This window comes from Zymoseptoria tritici, chromosome 2, assembly GCF_000219625.1.
Source record: "Zymoseptoria tritici IPO323 chromosome 2, whole genome shotgun sequence".
Classification (NCBI taxonomy): domain Eukaryota; kingdom Fungi; phylum Ascomycota; class Dothideomycetes; order Mycosphaerellales; family Mycosphaerellaceae; genus Zymoseptoria; species Zymoseptoria tritici.
Window position 1 is genome coordinate 2,894,729 of NC_018217.1, and position 26,138 is coordinate 2,920,866.

The 26,138-nt window shown below is 54.7% G+C and overlaps 14 protein-coding genes across 14 annotated transcripts; 6 read left to right on the forward strand and 8 right to left on the reverse strand.

The window, feature by feature from the left end:
• Positions 1 to 4,514: 4,514 nt before the first annotated feature.
• On the forward strand, positions 4,515 to 5,395 carry MYCGRDRAFT_27367 (uncharacterized protein; the record flags this gene model as incomplete). Its single annotated transcript, XM_003855073.1, has 3 exons — positions 4,515 to 4,824; positions 4,884 to 5,102; positions 5,157 to 5,395. Coding segments are annotated over 3 exons (768 nt in total), but the record flags the coding sequence as incomplete, so codon positions are not given.
• Positions 5,396 to 5,482: 87 nt separating this feature from the next.
• Positions 5,483 to 6,512, reverse strand: MYCGRDRAFT_68912 (uncharacterized protein; the record flags this gene model as incomplete). The annotated part of the gene is made up of 2 exons (XM_003855310.1): positions 5,483 to 6,336; positions 6,407 to 6,512. The coding sequence occupies 2 exons, from the start codon at positions 6,465 to 6,467 to the stop codon at positions 5,483 to 5,485; spliced, it is 915 nt and encodes a 304-aa protein (XP_003855358.1).
• A 373-nt stretch (positions 6,513 to 6,885) lies between these two features.
• MYCGRDRAFT_36580 (uncharacterized protein) lies at positions 6,886 to 7,495 on the reverse strand (the record flags this gene model as incomplete). Its single annotated transcript, XM_003855309.1, has 4 exons — positions 6,886 to 7,006; positions 7,070 to 7,199; positions 7,287 to 7,347; positions 7,448 to 7,495. 4 exons carry the CDS (start codon positions 7,493 to 7,495, stop codon positions 6,886 to 6,888), a joined length of 360 nt encoding a protein of 119 aa, XP_003855357.1.
• Positions 7,496 to 7,710: 215 nt separating this feature from the next.
• Positions 7,711 to 8,624, forward strand: MYCGRDRAFT_55823 (uncharacterized protein; the record flags this gene model as incomplete). Its single annotated transcript, XM_003855074.1, has 2 exons — positions 7,711 to 8,262; positions 8,329 to 8,624. The coding sequence occupies 2 exons, from the start codon at positions 7,711 to 7,713 to the stop codon at positions 8,410 to 8,412; spliced, it is 636 nt and encodes a 211-aa protein (XP_003855122.1).
• A 495-nt stretch (positions 8,625 to 9,119) lies between these two features.
• MYCGRDRAFT_36836 (uncharacterized protein) lies at positions 9,120 to 9,803 on the reverse strand (the record flags this gene model as incomplete). Its single annotated transcript, XM_003855308.1, has 1 exon — positions 9,120 to 9,803. One exon carries the CDS (start codon positions 9,801 to 9,803, stop codon positions 9,120 to 9,122), a length of 684 nt encoding a protein of 227 aa, XP_003855356.1.
• Positions 9,804 to 10,073: 270 nt separating this feature from the next.
• On the forward strand, positions 10,074 to 11,380 carry MYCGRDRAFT_68916 (uncharacterized protein; the record flags this gene model as incomplete). Its single annotated transcript, XM_003855075.1, has 3 exons — positions 10,074 to 10,480; positions 10,573 to 11,144; positions 11,198 to 11,380. The coding sequence occupies 3 exons, from the start codon at positions 10,243 to 10,245 to the stop codon at positions 11,378 to 11,380; spliced, it is 993 nt and encodes a 330-aa protein (XP_003855123.1).
• Positions 11,381 to 11,914: 534 nt separating this feature from the next.
• Positions 11,915 to 12,691, reverse strand: MYCGRDRAFT_84825 (uncharacterized protein; the record flags this gene model as incomplete). The annotated part of the gene is made up of 1 exon (XM_003855307.1): positions 11,915 to 12,691. The coding sequence occupies one exon, from the start codon at positions 12,689 to 12,691 to the stop codon at positions 11,915 to 11,917; it is 777 nt and encodes a 258-aa protein (XP_003855355.1).
• A 1,075-nt stretch (positions 12,692 to 13,766) lies between these two features.
• MgABFB3 (putative alpha-L-Arabinofuranosidase) lies at positions 13,767 to 14,763 on the forward strand (the record flags this gene model as incomplete). The annotated part of the gene is made up of 1 exon (XM_003855076.1): positions 13,767 to 14,763. The coding sequence occupies one exon, from the start codon at positions 13,798 to 13,800 to the stop codon at positions 14,761 to 14,763; it is 966 nt and encodes a 321-aa protein (XP_003855124.1).
• Positions 14,764 to 15,310: 547 nt separating this feature from the next.
• Positions 15,311 to 16,624, reverse strand: MYCGRDRAFT_36860 (uncharacterized protein; the record flags this gene model as incomplete). Its single annotated transcript, XM_003855306.1, has 2 exons — positions 15,311 to 15,521; positions 15,579 to 16,624. 2 exons carry the CDS (start codon positions 16,622 to 16,624, stop codon positions 15,311 to 15,313), a joined length of 1,257 nt encoding a protein of 418 aa, XP_003855354.1.
• An 892-nt stretch (positions 16,625 to 17,516) lies between these two features.
• MYCGRDRAFT_108264 (uncharacterized protein) lies at positions 17,517 to 19,018 on the forward strand (the record flags this gene model as incomplete). The annotated part of the gene is made up of 2 exons (XM_003855077.1): positions 17,517 to 18,289; positions 18,354 to 19,018. The coding sequence occupies 2 exons, from the start codon at positions 17,517 to 17,519 to the stop codon at positions 18,916 to 18,918; spliced, it is 1,338 nt and encodes a 445-aa protein (XP_003855125.1).
• A 41-nt stretch (positions 19,019 to 19,059) lies between these two features.
• MYCGRDRAFT_99274 (uncharacterized protein) lies at positions 19,060 to 19,743 on the reverse strand (the record flags this gene model as incomplete). The annotated part of the gene is made up of 1 exon (XM_003855305.1): positions 19,060 to 19,743. One exon carries the CDS (start codon positions 19,741 to 19,743, stop codon positions 19,060 to 19,062), a length of 684 nt encoding a protein of 227 aa, XP_003855353.1.
• A 950-nt stretch (positions 19,744 to 20,693) lies between these two features.
• MYCGRDRAFT_108265 (uncharacterized protein) lies at positions 20,694 to 22,759 on the forward strand (the record flags this gene model as incomplete). The annotated part of the gene is made up of 1 exon (XM_003855078.1): positions 20,694 to 22,759. One exon carries the CDS (start codon positions 21,056 to 21,058, stop codon positions 22,757 to 22,759), a length of 1,704 nt encoding a protein of 567 aa, XP_003855126.1.
• An 857-nt stretch (positions 22,760 to 23,616) lies between these two features.
• MYCGRDRAFT_68931 (uncharacterized protein) lies at positions 23,617 to 24,637 on the reverse strand (the record flags this gene model as incomplete). Its single annotated transcript, XM_003855304.1, has 2 exons — positions 23,617 to 24,354; positions 24,416 to 24,637. 2 exons carry the CDS (start codon positions 24,635 to 24,637, stop codon positions 23,617 to 23,619), a joined length of 960 nt encoding a protein of 319 aa, XP_003855352.1.
• A 552-nt stretch (positions 24,638 to 25,189) lies between these two features.
• On the reverse strand, positions 25,190 to 26,029 carry MYCGRDRAFT_37460 (uncharacterized protein; the record flags this gene model as incomplete). The annotated part of the gene is made up of 1 exon (XM_003855303.1): positions 25,190 to 26,029. One exon carries the CDS (start codon positions 26,027 to 26,029, stop codon positions 25,190 to 25,192), a length of 840 nt encoding a protein of 279 aa, XP_003855351.1.
• Positions 26,030 to 26,138: the final 109 nt, after the last annotated feature.

The window sequence follows — 26,138 nt, forward strand, 5'->3', positions numbered from 1 at the left end:
ATTGGGGTCGGCGGACTGCTTCTGGTAGAGGTGGAGGATCTTCTCCTGGTCCTGGTGATAGGCCGATCCGAATGCTTCGGCGGCGGTGGACGTTGGCTGAGCCAGCTTCGCGGCTGCGAGCGCCTATTGCTGGCGCCAGATTCGTTCCCGACGGACTGGGTTCCACCGCAGGGGTATGTGGAATTCTGCTGTGGCGCGGAGGGAAGACAGTGCAACGAGTGACAGCACGAACGACGTCCTACAAGGGGATTGTCCGTATACCCAGGAGAGACACTCTAGCACGAGACGGAGCCCGTGAAGTTGGTCCACAAAGGAGGAGTAGCACAGTGCTAACAAGGTTTCCTTGGCCCTGTATTTGACTTTGAGGGGACGACCCGCTGGCAGATGAAGTTGCCGGTCCGATCTATACCACAATCAACTTCGACCTCAGATCGCCGGCGCGTGCTATGGCTAGGAATGCCGTCTTCTCGATGCATTGGTTCAGAAGACCGCCTCGTTCAAGCTGCTCCACGGCTGCCATGGCTCGTCGCCTCACGCGTTGTGGCTTACACTAGGATCGCCACGTCCACGCCATGAGCATTGAGGAGCACTATGCAACAACGAGATAAGACTCCCTCATTATTATTCTCTAGGGTCCTGTATGCTGCCAGATACGAGAAGACACTTCGGAGATTCAATTCCATCTCCAACCCGACTCGGCACCTCTTGAACCAGATGATCTCATTTCGCCATACCGCACCGGGCGGGACCAAGAGTCATGTACTGTCAAATGCGGCAGGCCGATATCTCTACTTTAGCACATGCATGGACGTGCAGCTTTTGATTGTGGTCCGGCGGGGCAGTCTGCGTGAACGCGCGCGACCTGCATATATTCTTGACATCCCTTGGACGTGCTTTCAAAAATCCTTTCTGTCGTTGAACGCATGGATGTCGAGAGAGAAGCATTGCAGAGGGCGGCATCTCTCAATCTCCATTGGTCTAGACCGATGCGGCCTCTTCGGCTTGCACGACAGCTCAAGTGATACAAGGCTGTGAAGAACTTCACTTTTGAGGCTGAGTTTGACGCCTTGCCGACAAGGCTGAGATGATCAAGTCTTCGGTAGCAACTTGAGCTCTCAATTCGCTCTACTCACACTTTCTCTAGGTAGCCCGATATCTGTTGGATTGGTCACTCAATCCTTCAAAAAAAAAAAATCAAGTTGCAATGACAGCTTCAGAGCACCGGTTGCTGGGCTTCAGTAAGCACGACGGCCTGAGCACCGGTTGCTGGGCTCCATTAAGCCACACCGCCCAGAGCGAGGCATTCACAGCTGGGATGCTCTGGTCTCCGCAGATCATGGCTCGTCTAGGAAGCTGCCTCGCTCCGGTCGCCATTCGTGCCAGTGTCCTTTCATGATTCGACAACAAAGTCATCGCACGTGGAAGTAGTCGATCACCTTGACGGCGGTGCTTCCAAGCCCGATCTCTATCCATTTTATCTGCTGACTGGTCCTATATCGAGGTGTATGTCACAACTCGATACACTCGCCGACAACATTTCCGGGATATCGATACCTTCAACTAGACAAGCCGACTCCCCCGGGCGGCATCAAGTTCGCACTCAGTGACGTTTTCGAACCGACTCGACCTCGGAAGGCAGTCATCAGCTATGGGCCTCATATTGATCAGGTAAAGGGACGGACCATTGCTTGGTAGGCTCTATCTACTCGAGGTCTTCCCGAGCTAAAATGTACCGTCTTCCGTCTCTCGCCAACCTTCTCACAGCCAAAGTACACCCCAAGGACACTATCACGTACAGATCCACCCTGTTTCGTCGGCCTTCCGAAAGGAGTTGGCTTCCTGTCTCACAGGTCCAAGCGATGCTCACCACGAAGCTGCTCAACGGCCTCGCCCTCATCATCTTTAGAAGCATCGCAAAAGCAAATCCTGCGGATCTGGACGCCCGCCATCGGCCTCTGGCTAGATGCGCAGACGACGGCAGGATCTGGTTGTGGTGCTACCCACAGACTAGAAGCACTACCAGAAAGTCTGCGGATTGTACCCGAAGGACTGGGTCAGTACTGCGGCGCGGACGATCCATCTGTGAGGAGAAAAGCTGGCTACTTTCGTTGCAAAGCGATTGCACCGTGCTAGGGATGCGTCTAGAGGGCTGTTGAGAATGTGGTCATGAGTGGAGGGAAGAAGAGAGGTGAGGGTGTCTGGAGGCGGAAGAGTCGTGACAACTGTGTATCCCGCAATGAGGCGTACGATTGCGTACTTCTAGATATGCTGCAAGACCAATGCTTCTCGAACGCCGTACTTTCTGAACGTCAATGTCTGAGCCAAATGAGCCAATAGCACAGCTTGTCTATTTATTCTTTACTTCGAAGATGTCACGATTGTTGGCAGAGCGATCGGGGTCGATCGCAGTCGTCGGGTAAGGCCTGAGATGCCCTTGTTCAGCACGGCGACGTATTGGAGGGTCTTGCACCGGGTCCACGTGGATGCACACGTAGCCACCGGTCTTTGATTACTTCAATAACAGCTTCTTTCTCCTGCTGCGTCCTGTTGCTTTTGAGAATCATCTCGACTTCATCGAGGAGGCTGGTAGTGGCATCGATACCAGTCGCTTGAGCATCTGCTTCTGGGCTCTCGGCGTCTAAATATGTGTCAGAGATTGTCTGCTTCGCGGGAGTGCGGCTCTTCAACATACCACTTAGCTTATTCTTTAGTCTGTGGAGCAGCCCCTTCGTCTTCTCTACCAACCTGACGTTGCAGAACAGGTCGTGGATACCATCGAATTCGTCGTAGTCTAGCTCGATCAGTGAGTCTTCGTGCTCCCCGAAAGCATTTGTGTTTAACAGAAAATCGCAGTCCAGGAGCACCTCGCTAGGTAGTCCATCCATGATATGGAAGTCGAGAAAATGCCTGTCCTCGAACGCGCTCCGCACACCAAAACGCCACTCAACGTGCCTGACAAGCCCTTGGGTCCGTACATAGCGCCCGCCGGGGAGCTCAACGATGACGCGATGCTTCTTGGAGGTATCGATGTCCAATTCGAGATCGGAAGCGAAAGTCGGAGACATGAGCGATATGTCTGAACCCGTATCTGGTAGAGCCGCGGTTTGCCGACCAACGCACGAGCCCACCATGCGAAGCTGCCCGCCGCCTTGAAAGGACACACGAGGAGTCAAAGTCGTCCGCAGCTTGCGAACAAGGCGATCTGCAAAGTCTGTCAACGTCCTTGTGGTCGACAAGAACTTCCCGCCCAAGGTAATCGCATGGTTGCAATACTTCGAGGCTAGAACGTCGAAATCGACCATGTGAGTTCTATGCTCATTGTTGAACATCCATGGCAGACAGGCGACGCCTTCGGTCGAAAAGCTGCTCCCGTCCGCTCTGTGAACCATGCGCTTCGTATGTGCGATGGTAGTCACGAGACCGTGCTGCCGCAGGTACTCTACGCTGATGAAGTTTCCGGCGCAAGTGTCTACGAAAGCGTTCTCAAAGGAGTCAATCAGGTAGCCAGGCGCTACAAGGTCTGATGAGCCTGGCTTTGTGCGCTCCTCCAGGACGGTCCTGCGTCCGGACCGGCTCACTCTCGGAGAGAGTGCGCGCTCTGGGATGTATGAATTCGGACGCTGTATCGCCCGCCCGTCACGCCGGACCTTCGACCTTGCATCGTCGCTGCGATCGTACGGGTCCAGTACGTTTAGTGCATTCTCCGTCAAGCTCGTGCTCCCCACTGTGGTTGGTCCTGGGTGGAGCAGTGTCGCAGGCTGTTGCGTTGCCGCGATATGTGCAGGATACCAGTCAGGACTGTGCACCTCATCGCACTCCTCCTGCCAGAATACAGCTTCTCCCGCCGCATGAAGGCGTAAAGCACCAAAGCTGGTAAGAGGGTCGGGAGGACCGCCGTCCTGGCATAGGCTCTCTCTAAGATGATCCGTGCGGCATCCGGGCGTGTGCTGCTTGGCGAGCTGTCTACAGTGAGCCGAAGTTGAATAGCAGACACCAGGCAAATACTCACTATATTGAATAACTCTTTGGGGCTCAGTGAGTCGAGGTAAGTTTTCAGATACGGCGGAGGCCGTGGAAACAGAAGAGGCACTATGACGGCCGTCGAGATAGGTTCGAGCTCGAGCTGGGGCTCATTGCGAATGAGGGATTCTCCGACAACAGGTTCGTTATCAGCAGCCATCACTGCCTTGACGTCAAGTGTATGCAGATGCAAAATGTGAGCAGATCAAGCGGTAAGGTCGGGGAACTTGAGTCTTGAGACTGCGGGCTCTGTGAGTACAGCATTATTTCTGTCAACAAACCGTACCTTACTTGAAAGTCAGACAGCTTGCTCAGCCCCCCAAGGCGGCTACATCGCCAATCATATACCGCCACGCGCGCCAAGTGACGCAGCGCGACTTTGTGGAACATCTATGTCTATAGCTGTGTGCCTTCGGATGCAGCGTTCAAGCTGCACTCTGCGGCGATGAAGCCAAGTCAGCAGCATGTCCAATCTGGAGAAAGGCGAGAGCAAGCAGAGATATGGCTTTCCAGCAGTGGCAAGATTCATCTCGCACGATCCAGACAGCGAGACCTACGTCTTTCGCAAATTCAGCGAGCTGACTGCGAGAAACTTGGTCCGCATGCAGTGTGAATTGATGGATCTCGAGCGCCAAATGAAGGAACTGGATCGCAAAGCAGAGCCGGAGTCCAGCAATGACCCATCATTTGTGCTATCAAGCCGATCGTGGGAGACTATGAAGAGTCTTGCAGCTGAACGAGATGGAGACGAGCGGAAATTGATGGCGTTGAATGAGGAAATTGAGGCAAGGCTCGAGAATTACCGTCAGTATCCTTCAGCTCCATGCACCGGCGAAGTCACGCCGTCTAACCCCTGAAGATAGATGCGGCACTATTGCAAGCAGGAGAGATCGCAAAACTCAAGCAGCCGAGTAACAGAGTCATGACCGCCTACCGGCATGAATTCAGCAAGATGGACATCCGAGGCGATGCGGCGGCGATGCTCGACGTCGAATCGGATCTTGTCGCCCTGAAGCCTCCTCCTGATGGCGATTTGCTCTCCAATATGATCCGGAACCACTGGCCAGGATCCATTAAAGTGAGTTGGAATGCAGCACAGTCCTACCATGATGCTGACAGCTAGCTCCAGACCAGAGCAAATCCAGACGGCGGTGGCATCGTGCACTACCAAGAGCACCAGCTGCAGCTTCTCGTCTCGTTGATCAGCATCTCCATCGCAACAGTGCTCCTCGTCGGGTCCATCTTGCTCCTGTACTTCGTGCAAGAGCCAGATTCGCGGCTAGGGTTGCTGATCATGTTCATCATCCTCTTTGCGGTCGGCATCCGGATCAGTACCAGCGCCAGTCGAGACAGCATCTTCGCTGCGACAGCGGCGTATTCAGCGGTATTGGTCGTCTTCGTGTCAGGAGACTTGGGAAATGCGAAGGCTGCAAGTCCAGGATAGGACATCGACATCAATCATTCATAGTCCACCATTGCTGCCCATCAATTCTCGCACGGCCTTTGCAGCCATGCGCTTGCGCTGAGCCTCGGGCAGATCAGCGCTTTGCTCCTTGACAGCCAACAGCTTGCTCATCATCCGGTCCAAATCGTCCACCGGGTCCGGTTGGTCGCCTGTTGCTCCCGTAGAAGCATGTGACGCCTCGTTATCAACTTCGTCAAAATTTTCGTTGCCGTAAAGCGCAGCCTTCATTCCAAATAGCTCGGCCGTCATCTCAGCTTCCTCTCTATTGAAGCCACTCCCCTCCAGATCATCGGCCAGCCCCAGGTCGTCCAATCCAAGCAGATCATCTCCGTCAGCAGCATCGTCCTCGTCCCACTCATTTGCTTCCAAGGCCTCCTTCAGCCTCTCGAATCCTACTTTCTCTCCGTAGTCATTCTTGCCCACTGCCGCATAGTCCACAAACTCGAAGCCGAACTCGGTACACCGATCCTCCCAATCTTCGGCATGCATTTGCACACCCTCAGGCTTCGCACTCTTCCCATTGACAGCCACAGCGATCGAAATGCTGTCCCCTCCTCCATGCCTCTCAACAATCTCTTGTATGCACCTCATCACCTCCTCCACTTTCTGCGTATTCTTTTCTCCATCCTCCGTCTTCGGAGCATAAAAGCAATACACCCAGTCCCCCACAGCGCTCACGACCTCTGCTGCCTCATCTTTAAGAAACTCCTCCTTCCAAGCCTGCACGTCTTGAATCTCGTCGATCCAGATCGGGATGCGGGTGGAGTAGTAGGCTGTTTGTGCGTGCCATTCGTGCGTTAGACCTGCGGTGGAGCCGTCGAGGGCGGGAGCTGGGGCTGAGCCTGTCAAATCTGTGGAGGGATGTATCGTTAGCTTCTGCGAGTGGATTGATCGGGCGTTTCTGTGGTTGCAGCGACTTGCCTTTAACTACGTCGAGCACAGGAGACGGAGAGATGCTAAGGAACAGGATACGACGTGGCATTGTTGCGGTTTGTGGGATGTCCGAAATTGAGCGAGTCACATTGTTGCATGAGAAGTAGTGGTCGAGTATGAGGTGAGGTCTTCCCGCGTGAGGTGAGCTTCAACTTTGAGGTTAGAATCTCGAAACTTTGTTCCACAACGAGCATGCACATATGAGGCTTCATAAGTACAGCATTTTCGCGTGATATGAGTTACAGTGCCTCTTCAATAACTGCAAGTCGATCCTTTGCAGCTTCGCGAATTGTTCCTGCGGGTCACGCAAACTCGCTTCTGCCACTTTCGCATCGCTTCTCAATGCCCCGAGCCATCGCCAGTCGTTCATCTTCCTCTGCCATCTTGTTCTCCCGCCTATCCGAACGCCAGAACGCCGCGCTTTCAGTCCGAAAGTCATCCTAGCCCTGTCCTTCCACCGCATCCTTTCAAGCACCCCTCGCTCCACGAGGACCTCCCGACCCACGCGCGCGATTCACCGTAGCCCTTCCTCGCGCCAATCCAACACCTCTGCCACGAACACCCTTCGACCTGAACATTGGCGCATTTCTAGCAAATTAATTAGACCCACGCCGCGCGAAGCACTTCCCGTAATTTGTCGTCAGAACGTACCTCAGCATATCCGGCACAATGAACAGCCGTACGTGCGAACCTCGAATGTAGACACGGTCCAGATGTGTGACGCGGCCGTCGCGCTGGGTGACGTTGATGTTCTCTAGTTGTACGTTCATGTTGTCCTCCGCTATTACACCAATTCCGTCAGTATATGCTGTTCTTCAAATCTTCGTCTCTTCCTTCAGGTCGGTGGCTAGCTTTGGGAGGCTCGTACCTTCGATGAGTTTTCCGCGGTATGTCTGGCCGGAGGTGATTTCGACGGTGACTTGGTGGCCCTATGGAGGAGAAGACACTGTCAGCTATGTGTGTCCGTCTTTTGTAAGCGCATGGTTCGGCATGTGCTGAAGGTTGTGTCGCTGGCTGGATAGGACTTACGGTGGCCTCGTTGAGCAGCTTGATCGGGATTCCAATGGTGGACGTCATGCTGGGCGGTCTAATGTTCGAATTGGTCGTGTGGTGTTTGCGATATGAATTGTTCGACAAGAGTCGCAAAGCAGAAGCATGGACGAGCACTTACGCCAGAGATGCCAGCAAAGTTTAAAGGTCGCCGCCAAGACTTCGAGAGATGTCTCGTGCTAACGCGCCAGTTTGGTGGAAGGAGATGGACATCACTTTGACACGAACATCCATTATTTCCGATGAATGTCTCCGCAACGGTCAATGTCTTGAGGCTACTGGCCAACCCATCTCTCTGTCTCCCTCACCACACGATTGCCACCTTCGACCAACTCCCTGTTCCACTCTCTACAGCCTTTACCAGCAGGTTTGGTGAAAAGAAGCCAGACATCAGAGCGGTAGTCCTCGACAAAGACAACTGCTTTTCTGTACCCAAGAAGAATGAAGTACACGCTCCCTACCAGTCCAAGTTTGATGAGTTGCGAAAGGCATACCCTGGCTCTCGACTACTCATCGTCTCCAACTCCTCTGGCACGGGTTCCGACAAAGGCCATGTAGAAGCGGACCTTCTGGAACGTAACACTGGAGTAAAAGTGCTACGGCACAGTACGAAGAAGCCCGGATGTCACGCTGAGATCATGGACTACTTCCGCAACGCTCCAGATACAGGGGTCACGCACGAGTCTCAGATTGCGATTGTTGGTGATCGTTTATTCACCGATGTGTTGATGGCAAACATGATGGGATCATATGGATTGTGGATCCAGAAAGGAGTCGTAGAAGATCACGGACTGGTAAGCATTCAAGCAATCGTGATGTGATGTGTCTCGAATATGCGTACTGATTCATTTATGTGCTAGCTTACACGGGTCGAACGACGAGTTTCGACCTTCTTGCTCAGAAGAGGCTATTCACCTCCACAACCGCGCAGTGACTTCGAGTAATTTGCGGAATCGACAAGTCATCCCGGTTCTTGCTGCACTAAGGCTTTTGGCCTTTATAAGCCCACCTCTTCCAGCCTGTCTTCAACGAGAGACCACCAACCCCAGGACACCAAAGATGTGTTACATCCTTCACCCAGCATGCGACAACTGCAAAGCGCCCGACTTGAAGCGCGCGCGACTCTTCGCAGAATGCGATCACTACCGCACAAACGACACCCGCAATCTCGGGGAGTTACACGAACAGTATCGTGCACGAGGTCTTCCAGCGCCCGACGAGACCTGGTCCAAAGCTGGTGGCAGGAGCTGGGTTCATTTCGAAGATTACCGCTGGATGTTGTGGCCGCCGCGCCTTTGCGCAAGATGGTCGCCAATCGCGAGTATTGAATTGTGCTTGGATTGCGCAGGACTTTTCAAGGTGGTCAATGCAAGACTGCTATCCAGCGATGCGATTGGTCTGACGATCGAGGCTCCGGATCCTACGGACATCGAATTGTTTGGAGATGCTGCTCATGCTGGTCTGAGGACCGACAAGTCCGCGGAGCCCTCCCAAGACGTGAAGGTCAAGCGCGAGCCGCGTTGATAGGACTAATGAAGAGCCATGCAGGGGACCTCCATGCATTATTTGCAAGACTGGTGTTCCTGTTTGCCATTCAAGTACGATTGGAAGTGTTACCAAGCAACAGAGAAGATCGGAGAGAGAACCCTGCTCAGAAGAACGAGTAGTCTCCCCATAGCAAAAATCCAGCGTTAAGCAACAGGCTGCCCATTGCGAAAAGGAGGTCCATTTCCAGCACACTGTAGATCCATAACGTGCCCAACGGCGGCGCCTGCTTCATCACGGCGAAGTATTGGTGCTTGTTCCCGGCGTGAATCATGTAGCATCCAGCAGCTACCCCAGCAACAAGGAAGAAAAGTTGTCGAATGATCCCCAATCTCCGTGCCAAATCCGATCGCAGCATGTAGATGACCAGGAATAGAATTGGCAGCATGGTCCCCGAACGCTGCCAGATCGCCGGCCAGACAATTTCCTGTGCGTATTGATTGTAGACCAAGACGTCCAGCGTGAAATGCACCATCGCTAGGGACACCGACCAGAACACCGCATCACCAAAAGGTCCCATCGGATCCGTCTCTCCTAATCCGACGTCCAGAATATTTCCACTCTCACCGCGTGGAAGTCCATCTTCATACCTGGCGTCGAATGGTTGACCTTGGCTGAGCAATTCCCTTTTCTCTTCATAAATGTCGAGTAGTGTCTTCTCCTTTGGCTTCGAGCGATCCGGCTGGGCGAGCTTCAACTTCGGAGTGCTCGTTGGGGGCTCCACAGGCTTTCCAGTCTCCTTTGCGGCCGCACGTCGTTCTTTGCGATTTTTCGGCGTCTCCTCAGACATGCTGAAGTCCTTGCGACTGGCGAGGTCGTTGTATATGTGAGACGTCGTTGTGGAAGAGAGACAATGTGTTAGACGTTCATGACGATGCAGGGTTGAATGCTAAGCCAAGCCACTGCCGTTTAGAGTTCACGAGATCCGATCGCCGCTGCCAAGGAGCCAACAGCGTCCCAAAATAAACCCAGCCTCTTTCGGACTTTCGATTCGAGGAAACAGGGATGTCTTTGGGATGTCTTTGACCCTACAAGCCATCTCCAGCCAACCGATTATTGAATTGTTCAATACCACTCTCGTTCTCCCCACCATCGTTACAACGTTCGCTTCTCTTCGCCAACATCCACGCCTCCACGATACGTAATCCATCCTCTGATATTCCATACCGCGACCGCGACGCTCGCCGAGCAGACATCCACGCCACCGACTCTTCCTCTTCACCCTTGCAATGGGCTTCGGCGACTTCGATCAAATATGCGAGCGGACACCACTGCCACTATGTCCGCTCGTAGGACCTCTATCGCCCATCTCCGGCCGCCACAGCATTCAGGCGAATTGCTACTCAAGAACGGTCGAGTTGGCGAACACAATCATCTTCCAGGGCGCGGCGAGTTTCGCTCATATCCTGGCGCTTGTGATGCTGGTCATTATGATCATCCACGTACGGAGTAAATTCACAGCAGTTGGTGAGTAGACAGAGGATCGCAGAACCCCGCTGGTTGGAAGAACCAGATCTGTCAAGGGTGTAAGGATCCGCTAACATGGCTCCCATGCACAGGCCGCAAGGAAATCACCTCGTTCTTCTACGCATACACCCTCCTCACCATGTGCTCGCTCATCGTCGACGCCGGCGTCGTACCACCCTCGAGCGGCACCTACCCATACTTCGTCGCCGTGCAATGCGGCCTGACCTCGGCGACCTGCATTTGCCTGATGATCAACGGATTCGTCGGATTCCAATTATACGAAGACGGGACAAAGTTATCAGTCTGGCTGCTACGGACGAGCAGCGTGGCAATGTTCGCGATCTCGTTCATCGTATCGCTCATGACATTCAAGGGCTGGGCGGGATTGGGACCGGAGAACACCATCGGGCTGTTCGTGGTGGTATATCTCTTCAGTGCGGTTTTCCTGGCTGTGTACGTGGTCATGCAGGTTCTGCTGGTCATTGGAACATTGCAGGAGCGCTGGCCGCTGTGGCACATCACATTCGGTGTGTTGTCTCTTGTGCTGAGCCAGGTTATCCTGTACGCTTTCAGCGAGGTCATTTGCACGAATGTGGAGCACTACGTTGATGGGCTGTTCTTCGCGACGCTGCTCAATTTGTTGGCAGTTATGATGGTCTACAAGGTGAGTTGAGGCGGAGAATTGCTCATATTGAACGCGCGCTGACAACTTCGCAGTACTGGGACAGCATCACGAGGGAAGACTTGGAGTTCTCAGTTGGAGCAAAACAGAACAACTGGGAAGTCAAGGATCATGCTCCTCTCTACGAGGATGAGAGCAGGAATACGTTGTACGGCGGGAACCACAACGATAGCGGCACATTATACCAACCTGGATATCGCGCCTCGTACGGGTACTAACCAACAGCGTCGCGGTTGTTCGTTCTTATTCATGATTTCGAATTTATGCATAGCGTGGGAGATGGGATGTAACACACAGAAAGGAAACAGGCGAAACCAGTGTTTTGATAGTCAACAGTTAACGGCATAATGAATGAGCCTGTGAAGAACAGGCTGCTCTGAGAACAACATGTCTGCTGTGTTATACCGATTTACAGCGAGGTGGACATGCACTACAATGGCCAGACTACTGTCCATGTTCTGCTAACTTGTATGTACGTGTCGCGCTAAGTTACGTATACATGCCCTAATAACGTACCTGTACCATGGCCGAACAAGATATCTGTACGTGGCCCAACAACGTACCGGTGCATGTCCTGTAGCGTAGCCTGAACGCTGACCTGAACGCTGACCTGTACGCTGACGTTGGGTGTCCTTTGCAGCTACCGACAAGCTTCAATTGCTGTCTTGCTATGCTACAGATGCGTCCATATTGTTTATCATGGACTTCTCTTTTTACACATTAATGGTCAATGTACACGAGGACTCTCCCCTCTAAAACCCCTTCTGCTTCGCCAAATCATTAATGACCATGTACCTCGACAACCCAATCCACCCCCATCGAAACCACCTCATCTGACTCTTATGCGCCGTAACCATCGCCCTCTGCGCCGTAAACACACCCCCAGGCAGACTCACCGTCAACAACGGCGTCGGAAACTCCCCTTTCTCCTTCCTCCTCCCAATACTCAACGCCACCGTCACCACCGAGTCAAACACACTCATATACTTCCTCACCGTCCCCGTCGTTCGCAGCGTATACAACTTCGTCGGCGAGTCCCAGCCTCGATGTCGCTGCATGAGTGTTTCCAAAAACGCCTTCGCTCCGTGGTAGAGGGAGATGTGATTCGGATGTCCCGACACTCCGCCCGTGTCGAACGTGATCAACACATCCACCCCTGCCGTCGGCGCTTCCGTCGATGGTGTTGAAGTGGCTTTCGGCGCAAAGTACTTCATCAACATCCCCGCGATCAATTTCGCATCCCACTTGGCCGTCATCGAGTCCGGGAATTGCGCCGGGTCGTCTACGACCACCACATGCTCCGCACTCCTCAGTCCCAACAACAGCGCTGATTTCCGGAGTTCGTCGACGCGGATGTGTCCCAATCCGTCGGCGTCGCCGGAGGAGAGACAGAGGATTACGACCGTGTTGCCTAGGTCGGGGCGGGTCAGGGAGAGTAAGGTTGGGCCGAAGAACATCGCTTCATCGTCGGGGTGGGCGATGAGGAGACAGATTCGTTTGTTGGTTAGGGTGGGGAAGGAGCGGGTCATGTAGGATGTGAAGAGCCAGAGGACGAGGAGTAGAATTGGGAATTGGAGGGTTGTGAGGAGGTTCATTTTGGTGGTCGGGATGGTGAGGTTTGCTCTCGAGTGATTGTTATTGCGCGGCGCTGTTTGCCATTGAGTCCTTCTGACGTTCCTCGTCCAGTGTTTTTTGGTTTGAGTCTTGTTGATCTCGATGAAGAGGTGAGGTGGACGTTTGGAGACTGTGGAGGGTTGTTCGGCAGGGAAAGGTCGGAGAGTTGGCGAGTGTCCGCACAAACACGCCCGTGCACTTTCAAAAGCTTCCAGGATCCAGGATGTCATCAACCACGCAGCCTTACCTGACTTCCTCCACCACATCGACACCATGCGTTCGGAAGAAGACCGATTCCAGTCTCCGCCTCATTGCTGTACAAAAACGTGCGAGCATCAAGAACCTAAGCTCGTCGCTTCGCATACACTCGGCTGGCCTTGAGTCATTCCAGCCAGAGCAAATCGCCCGGGCCAGCCGGTCCTTCCCCGAATCGAAGCGCTGTTCAGCCACGGAGACCGTGATTGATCACGGCGACGGTGATGAGCTGAACTTCACGACCTGAGACCGTGTCTCGAAGTGAGGCTGAGGTTGTCAGTGGTCGTAACGAGCTGTATGGGCAGCGCGAGCACCCTCGGACCCTCGACAGCGGAGCCTGAGACTGAGACCGCGGAGAGGGCCTCGAAGTGGAATGGCCTGCATAGAAGCACTATACCAACGCAACTCGCGTAGTGGAGGAAACGACTCTTTCCACCAATGTCGCAGCTATACAGCAATTCGGTCATTTATCCGATACACCGCTGATTTAACCGTATAGTGCACCTTCCTTTCGAGGCGACGATCCAACCACGTTTGCGTACTAGCAAGGGTAACGAGACCCCACCTATACGTAGAGGCGACCCGTTTGAAACAAGACTGGAGTACTATCCCAAGCGACGGGTCACGCGAAGGTCGAATAGGCTGTATACTCCAGTCGACATGCCCGCGAAACTTGTGAAGCATAAGTACAGCCTCGTCTCCCCTGGTCTTCACTCTGCACAGTTCTTCTCAACCCATTTTCACTACTCCCCACCCAAACATCAACATGAAGTTTGCCGAGACCATCATCCTCTTCGCTACCTCCCTCTCCTCCGTCACAGCCCAATGCCGCCTTCCCACAACCTACAAATGGACTTCGACCGGTGCCCTGGCCCAACCCAAGGTTAACGGCGCGGTCGCCCTCAAAGACTTCACCGCCGTGCCCTACAATGGACAATACCTCGTCTACGCCTCCACCGGTAGCGCATCAGGCACCTACAGCTCCATGATGTTCGCTCCCAGCTCCCTTCAAAACCTCGGCTCTGCCGCTCAGACCGCCACTCCCTTCTCCGCCGTAGCTCCGACCCTATTCTTCTTCGCCCCCAAAAACATATGGGTTCTCGCCTACCAGTGGGGCGCCACGGCCTTCCGCTACCGCACCTCGACCAACCCCTCCAACGTCAACGGCTGGTCCGCCGACCAAGCCCTCTTCTCGGGTTCCATCACGGGATCCGACACGGGCCCCATCGACCAGACTCTCATCGGCGACGCCAGTAACATGTACCTCTTCTTCGCCGGCGACAACGGCAAGATCTACCGCTCCAGCATGCCCAAGGCCAACTTCCCGGGCTCCTTCGGCTCGGCATCCACGGTCATCATGTCCGACACGCGGAACAATCTCTTCGAGGCCGTGCAGGTCTACACCCTCGGCGGTTCGAACCGCTACCTCATGATCGTCGAGGCGATCGGGTCGCAGGGACGGTTCTTCCGCTCCTTCACGGCGACGAGCTTGAGTGGCAGCTGGACTCCTCAGGCGGCGACGGAGAGCAACTCTTTCGCCGGCAAGGCCAACACGGGTGTGTCGTGGACGAATGATATCAGTCATGGAGATGTGATTCGCAGCACGGCGGATGAGACGATGAAGATTGATGATTGCAAATTGCAGGTGTTGTATCAGGGACGGAGCCCGACGAGCGGAGGGGATTACAATGCGTTGCCATATAGGCCTGCGCTTCTTACTCTGCAGCAGTAGGATTGTATGTGGCCCGCCGGTGGTGGTGGTGGTATCGAGGGGAGTCCTCGAGGTGTTGATGTAGCACATGACTTTAGTACGACAATTCTATGCCTTGAGCGCAAGACCGCAACCACCATGTCCATGTGTTCTGGTGTCAGCAGACTTCGACTAACTTGTCTCTTGGCGAAGTATATCACAGAGCTGCGACGGCGCGACTGCCGGGGCGAGTGTAAACCTTCCGTGTCGTTTAATTACTCGAGAGAAACTCTTGTCCTGTGCCGGAGCCTCACTGCGTCTTGCTTCTGCTGTGGTATCTTCTTGTGTCGCTGTACGAGGCGCAGATCCAGGACTCAACGCGGCCAGCTTCTGGACATGTATAGAATCAGACTCGCAAACTCAGTCGTGAACAAGTTCAACCACTCGCCGAGCCATCGAATGCCGCCATGCACAAGCCCAATTCCACTCCCATCGAAGTCTCATCGCCAACCTTCCGCCAAAACCCCATCATCCCCCATCGTCAAATCGTGAAGTCATCAGTCATCAACCTCTCTCCAGAGAATGCCTCTCACTCTTGCGCCTCCTCCTCCTTCTTCCCCTTGTTCTGCCCCTCTTCACCCTCTGTATCAAAAGCCTTCTGTCGTTGTCGATTATTCCAGTTCAGCGTGCGGGAAATACTATCCACCCAGTCCTCGTTTCTTCGATCCAGCGGCAGAACACTCGGAAAGGGGAAGCGACTGGCGGAGATTGTGACGTAGTCGCCTGGTTTTAATTCAGATCTGTTGAATCATGGTCAGTCACTTGTAGACTCCTACTATCGAGCGATTTCAACATACCTCTCCTTTCCATCGAAACTTGCCCAACAGCTTGCACGCGCATCATACGGTACACCAATCCGCAATACTATTGTATCGGGCAGGATGATCGGACGGAAGCTGAGAGTATGCGGTGCAATGGCCGTCACGAGGATGACAGGATTGTCCGGATGACACAGACTCCCTCCCGCAGCAAGATTATACGCCGTCGATCCAGTAGGCGTTGCGACACAAATTCCGTCAGCTTGGACGGTCGTGAAATGCTCCTCATCGCCGAAGACTTCAATACTGGACATGGTAGGGTTAGGACCACGGTCGATGACGATGTCGTTGAGAATGTTGTTGCTGCCCGCCGGACGGTGAGTGTTGACATCGTCTGAGCCGTCGCCGATGAGTTCGTCGACCATGTCGCGGGATGACTGTTCCTCCTCATCATCTCTAGGAACTGATCGCATTATCGTCGCTTCGAACCGTAAGCGAAGGGAGACGGTTATGCCTTCCTTGAACGCTCGAGTTAGGATGGAGGAATATTCGCCATAATCGAATTTGGTGAGAAACCCGAGGGATCCCAGAGCGAATGACATGACTGGCGGTACAACACGCTGAAATAGCCAGGCGGAGTACAACACTGTTCCGTCGCCTCCCAAGGCGAGACAAATGTCGAATTGATGAGGCTTCTTCGCGCACAGCTCATTGGTCCAGTACTTCAGACGAGACTCGTAGGAGGAATCTTTGGCGGTCAAGGAAGCGGCGTCAAAGGATTTGCTGGTTTTCATCGTGTGCTCCACCCACACGATATATGTCTTGCCCTCGGAATTGCGTTGTTGAAGTAGCCACTCGGCAACATCTCTTGTCTTCTTGATGAGGTTCTGGTCGTGGGCTTTCGTAAGCAGGAAGATGTTCCGCACATCTAGCATCAGTCTTATTCGGCCCATCTTCTTTGACATTTCCCGGATACCATTCCTCATGTCCGACAGCTGCTTTTTCGTGAGGAGGCGGGATTGGGTGTGTGTGCCTCCATCGGGTGTTTGCGTTCCACTGTCTTCGCCATCTGCTGGTTTGTACATGTCTTCCGGTATCATGTTCCCTCCTCCTGATCGCATCTTCGATTCCAGAAGAGAGTGTATTACACATTGTGATGCTTTCCGGTGGTGGGGTCGTTGGGAGTGGTCGTCTGTGCGTGAGGCTCGTCGTCGGTTGTGGTTTTGCTTGTCGAAGATGACCTCGAGTGGTTCGGACATGCCTTCCGAGTCGCTGGCTACAAGTGCTCCGCCGTCCTGGTATCATGCACCGTCAGCGAGGACGCATGGGTGTCAAGATTCCCTCCCATTACCTCTTGATCCGCAAAGCCATTGCCAGCCTCTGTTTCCTCCGACTCGGGCATCTCCGCGTCTTTGTCGGTACTGGGTTTCGATATGCGTCTCTTCACTCCATCCAGCATACGAACGACAGGATTTGGCCGAGAAGGTGAGGACATGATGTATTGCGACGGTGTGACGTTGTGAAGTCCGGGGACTTGATGAAGCATCGTACACGCTAGTACCATGCTAGCGTCTTGCGCGCGTAGAGTTGGATGAACCACGCCACGCTAGCACCGTGCTAGCGTGCTGCGTACAATTGGGATTCTAGCCGGGGATTCTTTTTCTTTCGCAGGGCATATTGTCTTTGCGATCACATGCGAATAATCCTCAAGTTATTACCAAGATCTCACAAAAGAACACACGTCTCGTCGAAGACAGGAGATCTGACCGACGAGCATACATTTCTCCAGGGACAACGGAGCGTCCAACACAAGACCGCATTCGCTCTTCAAACCACTGGCCAAACGGACGACAATTCAAACATCGCCTTGGCCAAGCTTACTACTGAGGAGAGACATACAGTCTGGTCAGAATCACATCGCCGGACAGGTTTGAGTGTCCCGGAGCAAGAAGAGAACCTTGAGTTCTGGTTGCAATCATGTCCACCCAATACACCACCGTCCCCTGGACTTCTCCCTCCGCCCTCCTCGCCCTCCGCTCCGACCTCTTCTCCCCCTCCACGCCCTCCACCCTCCCCCGCGCCCTCTCCCTAATCCAAGCCTGGAAACTCCGCAACTCCAACCTCCCCCACGCCATCGAATCCACCTACCTCCTCCTCTCCGCCCAACACCACCACGCCCAACTCCTACAATCCCATCAACCTCCTCCCTCCTCCCCAGCCCTTCCATCCCCCTCCTCACCACCACCTCAACTCCACGCTCAAGTCCAACTAGACCCCATCACAGCGCTAGCGATACGAGCCCTCTACACCCAATCCTTCACCCGGTTCATCACCGGTTTCTGCGACATTTCCCGCAATCGCGCCCGCCTGCTCAATCCGCCTAGTATGGCGGAAGTCGCGGCGAAAATCGGACTGCCGCCGGAGTTTGTGGATGTGAGACATGAGGCGACGCATGAGGATTTACCCGGGTTGGGGAGGTTGGTGAGGGTTACGGAGGAGGGGTTGAGGTGGTTGTGGGGGAGTTATTGGAGTAAGCTTGGCGGGGATGAGGGGGAGGAGGCGGGTGAGGACGAGGGTGGGGAGCGATTGGAGCAGGTTTTGAAGGCGTGGAGGAGGGGGAGGGTGGAGGCGTTGAAGAAAGGTGGTGAGGGAGATGTGGCTAGTACAGCGAGGGAGTTGAGGAGGTGGAGTGGGGAGGCGATTGCGGAAGCATTGGTTGGTGGGAAGATGATTTGGCCGTCAAGACGAGAGTATGTGCCTCTCCCTTTCATCCTCGAATCTCTCAACATTTGCTAACTACCTTCCCCGTCACAGCATTCGATCCTCCCTCAATGGAGCCTTCACCCTCTGGCAGCCTCTCCTAACCACTCTTTCCACAACTCACCCATCCTTCCTCAAATCCGTCATCTCCACCGTCCAATCATCCATCAACAGCTCTAACCCCACCACCCAATCCTCCTTCGATGCCGACAAGGAAGCTCTCAGTCTATGGCTCCTACACACTCTCAGCGCGCAGACATGGGCGTTAAATCTCTCCAAAGCCGAGAGGGAAAGTCTGCGGAGTGAGACGATGATGTGGTGTTGTACGAATCCAGGGTATTGGAGTCGGTTTGTCGGGAAGGGGTTGTTGAGAGATGGTGGGAGGAAGTTTAGGGGTGTGTGGGAGGATATGTTGGAGGCGAGTCGATTGGATGGGGCGCATGAAGGCCACACGGTCCCAGTAATGGAAGCTGATGAGGCAGCCGAGCCGGATCCTGAGGTTTTGGAAGATGCGCCTGTAGCGATTGAGGTGAAGCCTGCTGGATCTGGTGGAGGTGTAAAGCGAGGCTGGAGGAGGATGGCGGTCGCGCCGACGTGTCCGATTGGAGTCGTCCAGTAGAATGCTTCCTGATACCCATATCGCGTCCTCTTCACGCCTTGCAAAGCTGTGGGTATCTCAATCCTTCCGTGAGGCGCTCCCACAACATTCCCTTGCCAAAGCCTTGTATCTCATGCATTCCATGTTTTTGGCACGATCTTCTCACCCTCCCCCCGCCTTGATCGCCTCCTCCCTCTCCACCGCCCTCTGACTAAACCTCAACAAAAAAATCGTCTTCCCCGGCCACATTTCCTCCTTTTCCCCACCCGCCCAATGCGCACTAACCCCCTCCATCTCCAACCCCGCCGCATCACAAACCCCCTCAATAATCCCCGCCACAAACGCCGCGCAATTGAGCTGAGAAATCTCCTTTGGCGTGGAAATATACGTATTCACCACCGGCTCGTTATCCACAATCATATACTCATTCTTCTTGTCATTACTCTGCTCCAACGCGTCCGCCGCCCGGGCGAACAGCGCTCTCCACAGGGTGGTATGGATGAATTGCAGCACATCCAGGATTCTCGTCGGACGGGTGATGGTCCGTCCTTGGGAGCGGTGGAGGTGCAAGTCGAGGAGTTTCAAGCCGAGGGGGTATCCGGCGCGGTTGAGACGGGTTTCGATCTCGGCGACGGAGCCGGAGCGGGTGTGGTGGTAGGTTATTAGGGTGTTGAAGAGGTGGGCGAAGGTGGAGAGGGAGACTTGGTGGGTGGAGGTGCGGGAGAGGTTGCGGTCGTAGATGGATTTGCGGGAGGGGCCGGGGTAGCGGAGGGTGGAGGTGAAGGGTGGAGTGGGTTGGAGGGGGGTGGTGGTTAGTGGGAAGGGGGGTGGTGGTGGGGCGGTCATGTTGGAGATTGGGATGGTTGTGATGTTGGTGGTGTTGTAGAGGAGATATTCAAGATTGAAGCTGTTGGAGGGTGACGCGAGTCGTATCGCTCGGGCCAGGCCGAGAACGGATGGTCCTTCCACGCCATGCATGTCCCGCTGGTTTGTTGGCTTTCACATGAAGGCGGGAATAGCAATACCAAATCTCTTAATTACCAAAGGAGTGCTATGAATGCCGACGTTGGTTGTTCTTCTCTCTCCCTCAGTCAGCAACACATCCAGACCACTGCCGTCACAAATCGTGCCTCAGTCTCCCCACCCCGACCCGAGACCGGAAATCAAGCATTCTCCCTGCTGCGCAGTCCATCCGACAGCGCACATTCCACGGGAATTGACGGCCAAGTATATCTCCAAGCTGACGAACACACATGCAGCCGAAACACCGTACTTCTCCCGTTTGCGTGTAATGTCTCGCCGACCTTCCCAATGCGTTCTACTAATGTTTAATGTCGTCCAGTCCAGACTCGTCCAATGCTCGCTTCGAGTCGTGGTAGGTTCGGCAGCCACACCCCCGGCAGATGCTTTCGTCAGCCAAGCCTGAACTTTGGGCTCTGAAGATCGAGCGATCTGTTCGGCTGTGCTGGATATATTGTCGCATACAGCGGGAATGCAGCAATTGACGAGTCTGTGATGACGGTGTGAGATTGGGCTTACATGTGATGCAGTGTACACACAAAGATGTACCGGGACATGCATACAATTGTGGTCGCGTGGCAGAGGCAAATTACGATGCTTGACAGCTGATTGGGATCCGTGCGCTGACATGTGAAGATGTTCGTTCCGCTGTGTGCGGGGCGGATGAGGGTTGGATTGACGACGACTGACGGGTCCTGGTTTATTGCGACTGCTATTTGCTATTGCGGAACACTCTTCTTCTTCTTCTCCTTCTACTTCTTCTTGTACTGTTGCTCTGACTCTCGCTCATACACTCATACACTCACGCTGCTGCTATTGTCTCTCCTCGCCCCGACATTCGCTCCCCAGCCAGCCCTATTTCCCCGCCTTTGTCTCTAATATCGTTCACGGGTCCTCCGAAAACGGGCGTTGTCCGAGCCGAGCGGTTCGATTTCACATGTCAAGAAATCCGGGCAGTCGTTGTTCTCGCCCTCTCTCCCTCCGCCTCACTCTGGCGTGAAGACTCCCGTCCTCTTCTGGATGACAACGGCGTGCGTGTTGGACTGAGTTCAAGATTCCGTCTCGACTGCTTCTCACGCCTCTCCACCTCAACTCACGTCAACCATCCCATCGGCCACCACGGCATACCATTCAAATCATGGCCTCGTCCGGGAGAGCAGACCGTGAGGCACGAGCGAGATTCACAATCACCAGAGCAATCCCGGAACTTCTCCGGAACAGTCCAAAAGCTCGCAGTGGAGTCTCACAATCAGACCTCGTCGTCGATCCACCAATATCCACCACCACCACAATCAACCACACCACTCCCATCATAAGACCAGACCTCAAAATCCGCATCTCCACCGGCGACACCCTCCAAGCCGCCTCACGCTGCTCCTCCCGTCCATACGCCTCCAAACGCAACTCCAACGCCAACCGCATCGACGACTCCCGCCCCAACGTCACCGTCCATAACATGGCCTCCCTCAAAACCCCCGGAGGAGGCTTCATGACCGGCGGCAACGGCCAAGAAGAGTTCCTCTGCGCCCGCACCACGCTCCACTCCTCCCTCCACCCTTCCCTCTACCCCCTCCCAGAAGTTGGCGCCATCTACACCCCCGACGTGCTCGTCTTCCGCGACACCAACGCCATCGACCTCCCCCGCCGCGACCGCTTCTTCGTCAACGTCATCTCCGCCGGCCTCCCCAAACACCCGGACCCCAACCGTCTCCGCGCTCTGGACCGCGAACCCGAATGCTCCTGCGGCGTGTCCTACTGCGACGCCCACCGCGACCTCGTGCTCCGCAAAATGAAAGCCATCCTCCGCATCGCCGACTCGAAATCCTGCCATACCCTCGTGCTTGGAGCATGGGGTGCCGGATCGCTCAATCATCCGGTGCAAGAAGTCGCCCGTCTCTGGCGTCGCGTACTCGTCGGCTCACCTCGTCAACGCCGTCCGAACGCAGAACAATTCCCCTCTATCAAAGAAATCATCTTCTCCATCCCGCACTCCTCTTTCGCGAGAGAATTCCGCCGTATCTTCGACGACGTGCTCGCTCCTGAATCTCCCATTTCCAGCCCTCCTTCCCTTCAAACAGACACCTCCTCCCCCCAATCCATCCGCCAAGCCGCCCGCCACGACGCCGAACTCCAGCGAAACTTCGCCAAAGCCGCTTCCCTCGAATTGCAAATCGAACAGGCTTCTTCAGCGTATGTTCGTGGTCGTCTAAAAGAAGATCTCCGCGCCGTGAACCATTCCCTCGCTCTCGGTCGCGCGGCGAAAGCGAGTCTCACCAGCTTAGACGAGGATGAAGATTTCGACGAGGACTTGGACGAGGATCTAGAGGACGACTATGTGGTGAGCGGGTACATCGGCAGCGATGGGGAGGAGCAAGGGTTTTATTGCGTGGATGGAGGAGCGACGACGACGACGACGAGTGAAGAGGAGGATGGAGGGGGGAGTAGTGAGGGGGAGAGGAACTACGAGTTCAAATTTGGCTCCGGGACGACGGATACGGTGTATGAAGAGGATGAGGATGAGGATGATGAGCTGGACTTTATCGACGGTGTAGGGAGGGGGAGATCGGGATCCAGCGCGTGGACAGGAGTGGGTTCTGGTGGAGTGCAGAATTTCGATCCGAGTACGGGTTGGTTCAGGGGGAGTATTGATCAATTGATGAACGCGCATGTGAGTAAAATGGGACCCAGAAGAGGGAGCGACGCGCAAGGAGGTGGCTTTGTGGGAGATGCGGACGCGAGTCTGGGAAGTCCGATTTTGGTCGCTGAGCGAGGGGAAGGGATTGAGTTGATGGAGGAGGAGATGCTGGAGAGGTTGAGAGGGGTGGGGATGGTTGGGGGATGAAGAGATGGGAGGACTGGGTGATCGGACCGGGGGAAAGGGGAACAGCACGCGACGACATGCGGAGGGGACGAAACAGCGAGTTCTGGACCAGAGACTTCAACGACAGCATGTGACCGATGACTCCGTATTGCAGTGGTGTGAAAGACGACTTTGCTTTAATGACACGGTTTTAAAGTCACTCGACTGCGTGAGAGGAGCGGGACTCGCTCCTTGGTTTTCGAGGGACCAAACGCGAGACATTCGCTTCCGGTGGGCGTCCAATCGGGAACACGGTCAGCATGATGAGGAGCATATGGAACTGTCTGTACAGCGAGGCATATCAAGGCATCGACTGGCCGAGTTGCGTGCGTGGTAGAGCGCGACCAGGGGAACACGACGGGGGAGGGGAAATCCTCGTATACGTCGAATAAATCCAATGAGCATATCGGGGAACGTGGGGACTGTACGACAAGGCATTGTACAGGAGAAATTGAAGAGTGCAGATATTCAACACAGGAAGCCAGGAACAGAATGCTCAGAACATGCTCTCCACCTCAGCTTTTCAAGTGATTACTTCACTGGAAGTATGAGCCTGGTGTATGTACATAGCTTTTTGTCGTGATATGTACAGTATTTTGGCATTGGAGGATCTCTCGAGATCTAACTTCAATGCCCGGTATCGATCGAGCCATCGATGCCGTCCCTGGCTCGCATACCTTACGCGCCAGGATGAAGGCTCTCCTGTCCTTCGAGCTCTTCTTCCGCTTTTCGAGGCTTGTCCCCCGGCCTATTTACGGACTCGATATCACCTCCGGAACGTGCATCCGCTCTTCTCTTCTTCACGAATAGTCCTCACTGTCCTATCTTCCCTCCCCACCTCACCACTTCTCCCCGTCCTCCTTCAAAATCTTCTTCTCCACCCTCCTCATCAACTTGTTCGTCTGCTCCGCCAAACTCAGCGTCAAAATCGTATGCGGCAGAATCCTCGCCAAATGCGCAAAGAACCCCTTGTACACCGCCAACATCCCCTCCGTCTTCACCGTCCTGACCAGACAATCCATCGCGCCCGAGTACAAATTCCCCGTCTGGTTGTACATCCGCGACATGACCGTGTCCGGAGGGTGCATGACCACACACACCACGAATCCACTCGCGGTCGAGGACATGAGATGTAGCGGCGCGCCGTCTTGGATGGAGAAGTTCCGCTGCAGCAAGCGTTTCGCGAAGAAGTAGGTGGGTAGTTGCACGCTTGATCCGAAACCTGTGCGTACCATCGCGGGTCCCACGCCGCGCCAGAGACCGCGAATGCCCTCGGAGCGGTAAATTTGGGAGAGCCCGTCGGCGGCGTTGCGGTATTGGTGTTGAGTGCCGACGGGAAGGAAGGGGGAGAAGGATTGTAGGCGGGTTTTGACGAGGAAGAAGGGCGAGCCGAGGAAGGCTCCGAGGATGCCGGAGGAGGCGCCGGACGCGATGTTGATGGGGAGGGATTGCATTGCTTTTACGTCGGCGTCGGAGCGGTGGGTGGGTGAGCGGTGGAGGTAGAGGGAGTTGAGGGAGGTGCGGATGGGGTCGTAGAACCCGAGACGGCAGCCGTTGAGGGTCATTTGGTAGATGTACTGGAATGCATTGTCAGTCTGAGGTGGTCTTGGTCGTATGCTCTTGTTATGGAGATCGTACTGCACAGCTCAATCCTCGTAGGAGACCTTTCATGCCCTCGTTCGTGTAGATGACTTTGACGCCGTGCAGGACGCCTTTGTATAGTCGCGGCGCATCGCGTTTTGCTTTGAGTTCGCCTTGCAGTTGGAGACGGATCTTGACGGTTTCGAAGGAGTGTGTGACTGTCACGGCGCCGCAGGCTGCGATGCCTCCTGCTATGAAGGAGCCGATTGTGGTCGACATGGTTGCTCGAGGACTGGAGAGATCGGATTGGAGGTTGGTCGCGTGGAGGAGGCGCGGGTGCCGGAGTCGGTGTTGTTATTGCGTAGGCATAAAGGAGAGTGGAGTGTATGCCTAGCTAGAACTGCTTCGAGGAGTCTTGGTGTTCGTTGTAAGTGCATGTGTTGTTGACGACCTGGACCTCGAGGTTAATTTCCATTGACTAAGCCGAGCTGTTTTCCCGGTCCTCCGGTGTCGGAGAAGGCTGCATATACGTGACAACATCCGTGGGGGCGGATCTCCTCCACTCTTTTTCTTCTTCAACGCGTGCCATCTAGACGACAGCGTGGACTAGATGTGTCCACGCTCAAAGAGAAGCAGCAGATTGACCAAACAACGTCCACAAACTGATGACACAATGCCTACAAAGAGGACTGGCAAACTTGTGTATATCACATGCCTCGATTCATGACACGCTGCTGATAGCCAACTTGAGCGATACACTCGGTTCGAAGCAGCATTGCGGCGACGCGACCACGAACAGAGGCTGTCGCGTTTGAATCGTCTTCGTATGCTCTAGAAGACGATTCCTCCGCCATCGACCACGATATCCGCCCCATTGATGTAGGATCCCGCGTTGCTCGCAAGCAACACCACAGCGCCCGTCAACTCCTGCGGCTGTCCCATCCTCCCAGTGGGATTCCTGCCCGTCCAACACGCTCTCGCCTCAGCCAACCCATCTCCCTCATTCAAGACCGTGTCCATATATCCCGGACTAATACTATTCACCCGAATCCCGTACCTCGCCCACTCCGCCGCCAAGCAGTTCTTCAGCGTCACCAATCCCGCTTTGCTGACATTATACGCGGCTTGTGGTTGCGGGAAGTTGACGCGGTGGGCTGATATCGATGCCGTGAATGTGATGGATCCGCCGGTCCCTTGTGTCTGCATCACTCGAGCGGCTGATTGAGCACAGAGGAATGAGCCAGTCGTGTTGACATCCACAACTCGCCGCCAGTCTGCGGCGCTGGAGGATATGGAATCCACGCAGCCGACGATGCCGCTGAAGCAAAGGAGGTGATCGACTGATCCGAGTTGTGACGCGGCCTTCTCCACGGCTGCTTCGACGGCTACCTCGTCGGTGACGTTGACTTGGAAGGCATCGATCGTCTTTCCGGGGAAGCGAGCTTGGAGAAGTTTGACGGCTTTCGCGTTCTGTTCAGGACTCATGTCGCATATGGCGAGCCCGGAGAGGCCATGCTCGAGTAAAGCATTGCAAGCTTCGAAGCCTAGAGTTCCGGCTCCACCAGTCACAATCGCGTTTCCAGAGACGGCGAAGCGTTGTCTCGCTCTCTCCTCTGGTTGTGTATCGAGAGTGGATAATGCTGGTTTCCGGCTGCCGTCCGCCAGTTCCATGTGTGGGATTGCTCGAGCTGCGAGAGCGGCTCTCTCGTTTTCGTGCTGGGCCGCGCCATTGGTGTGTCCATTGACTGCCATAGTAAGAAGTACTGTGTCGTGTGCGTTG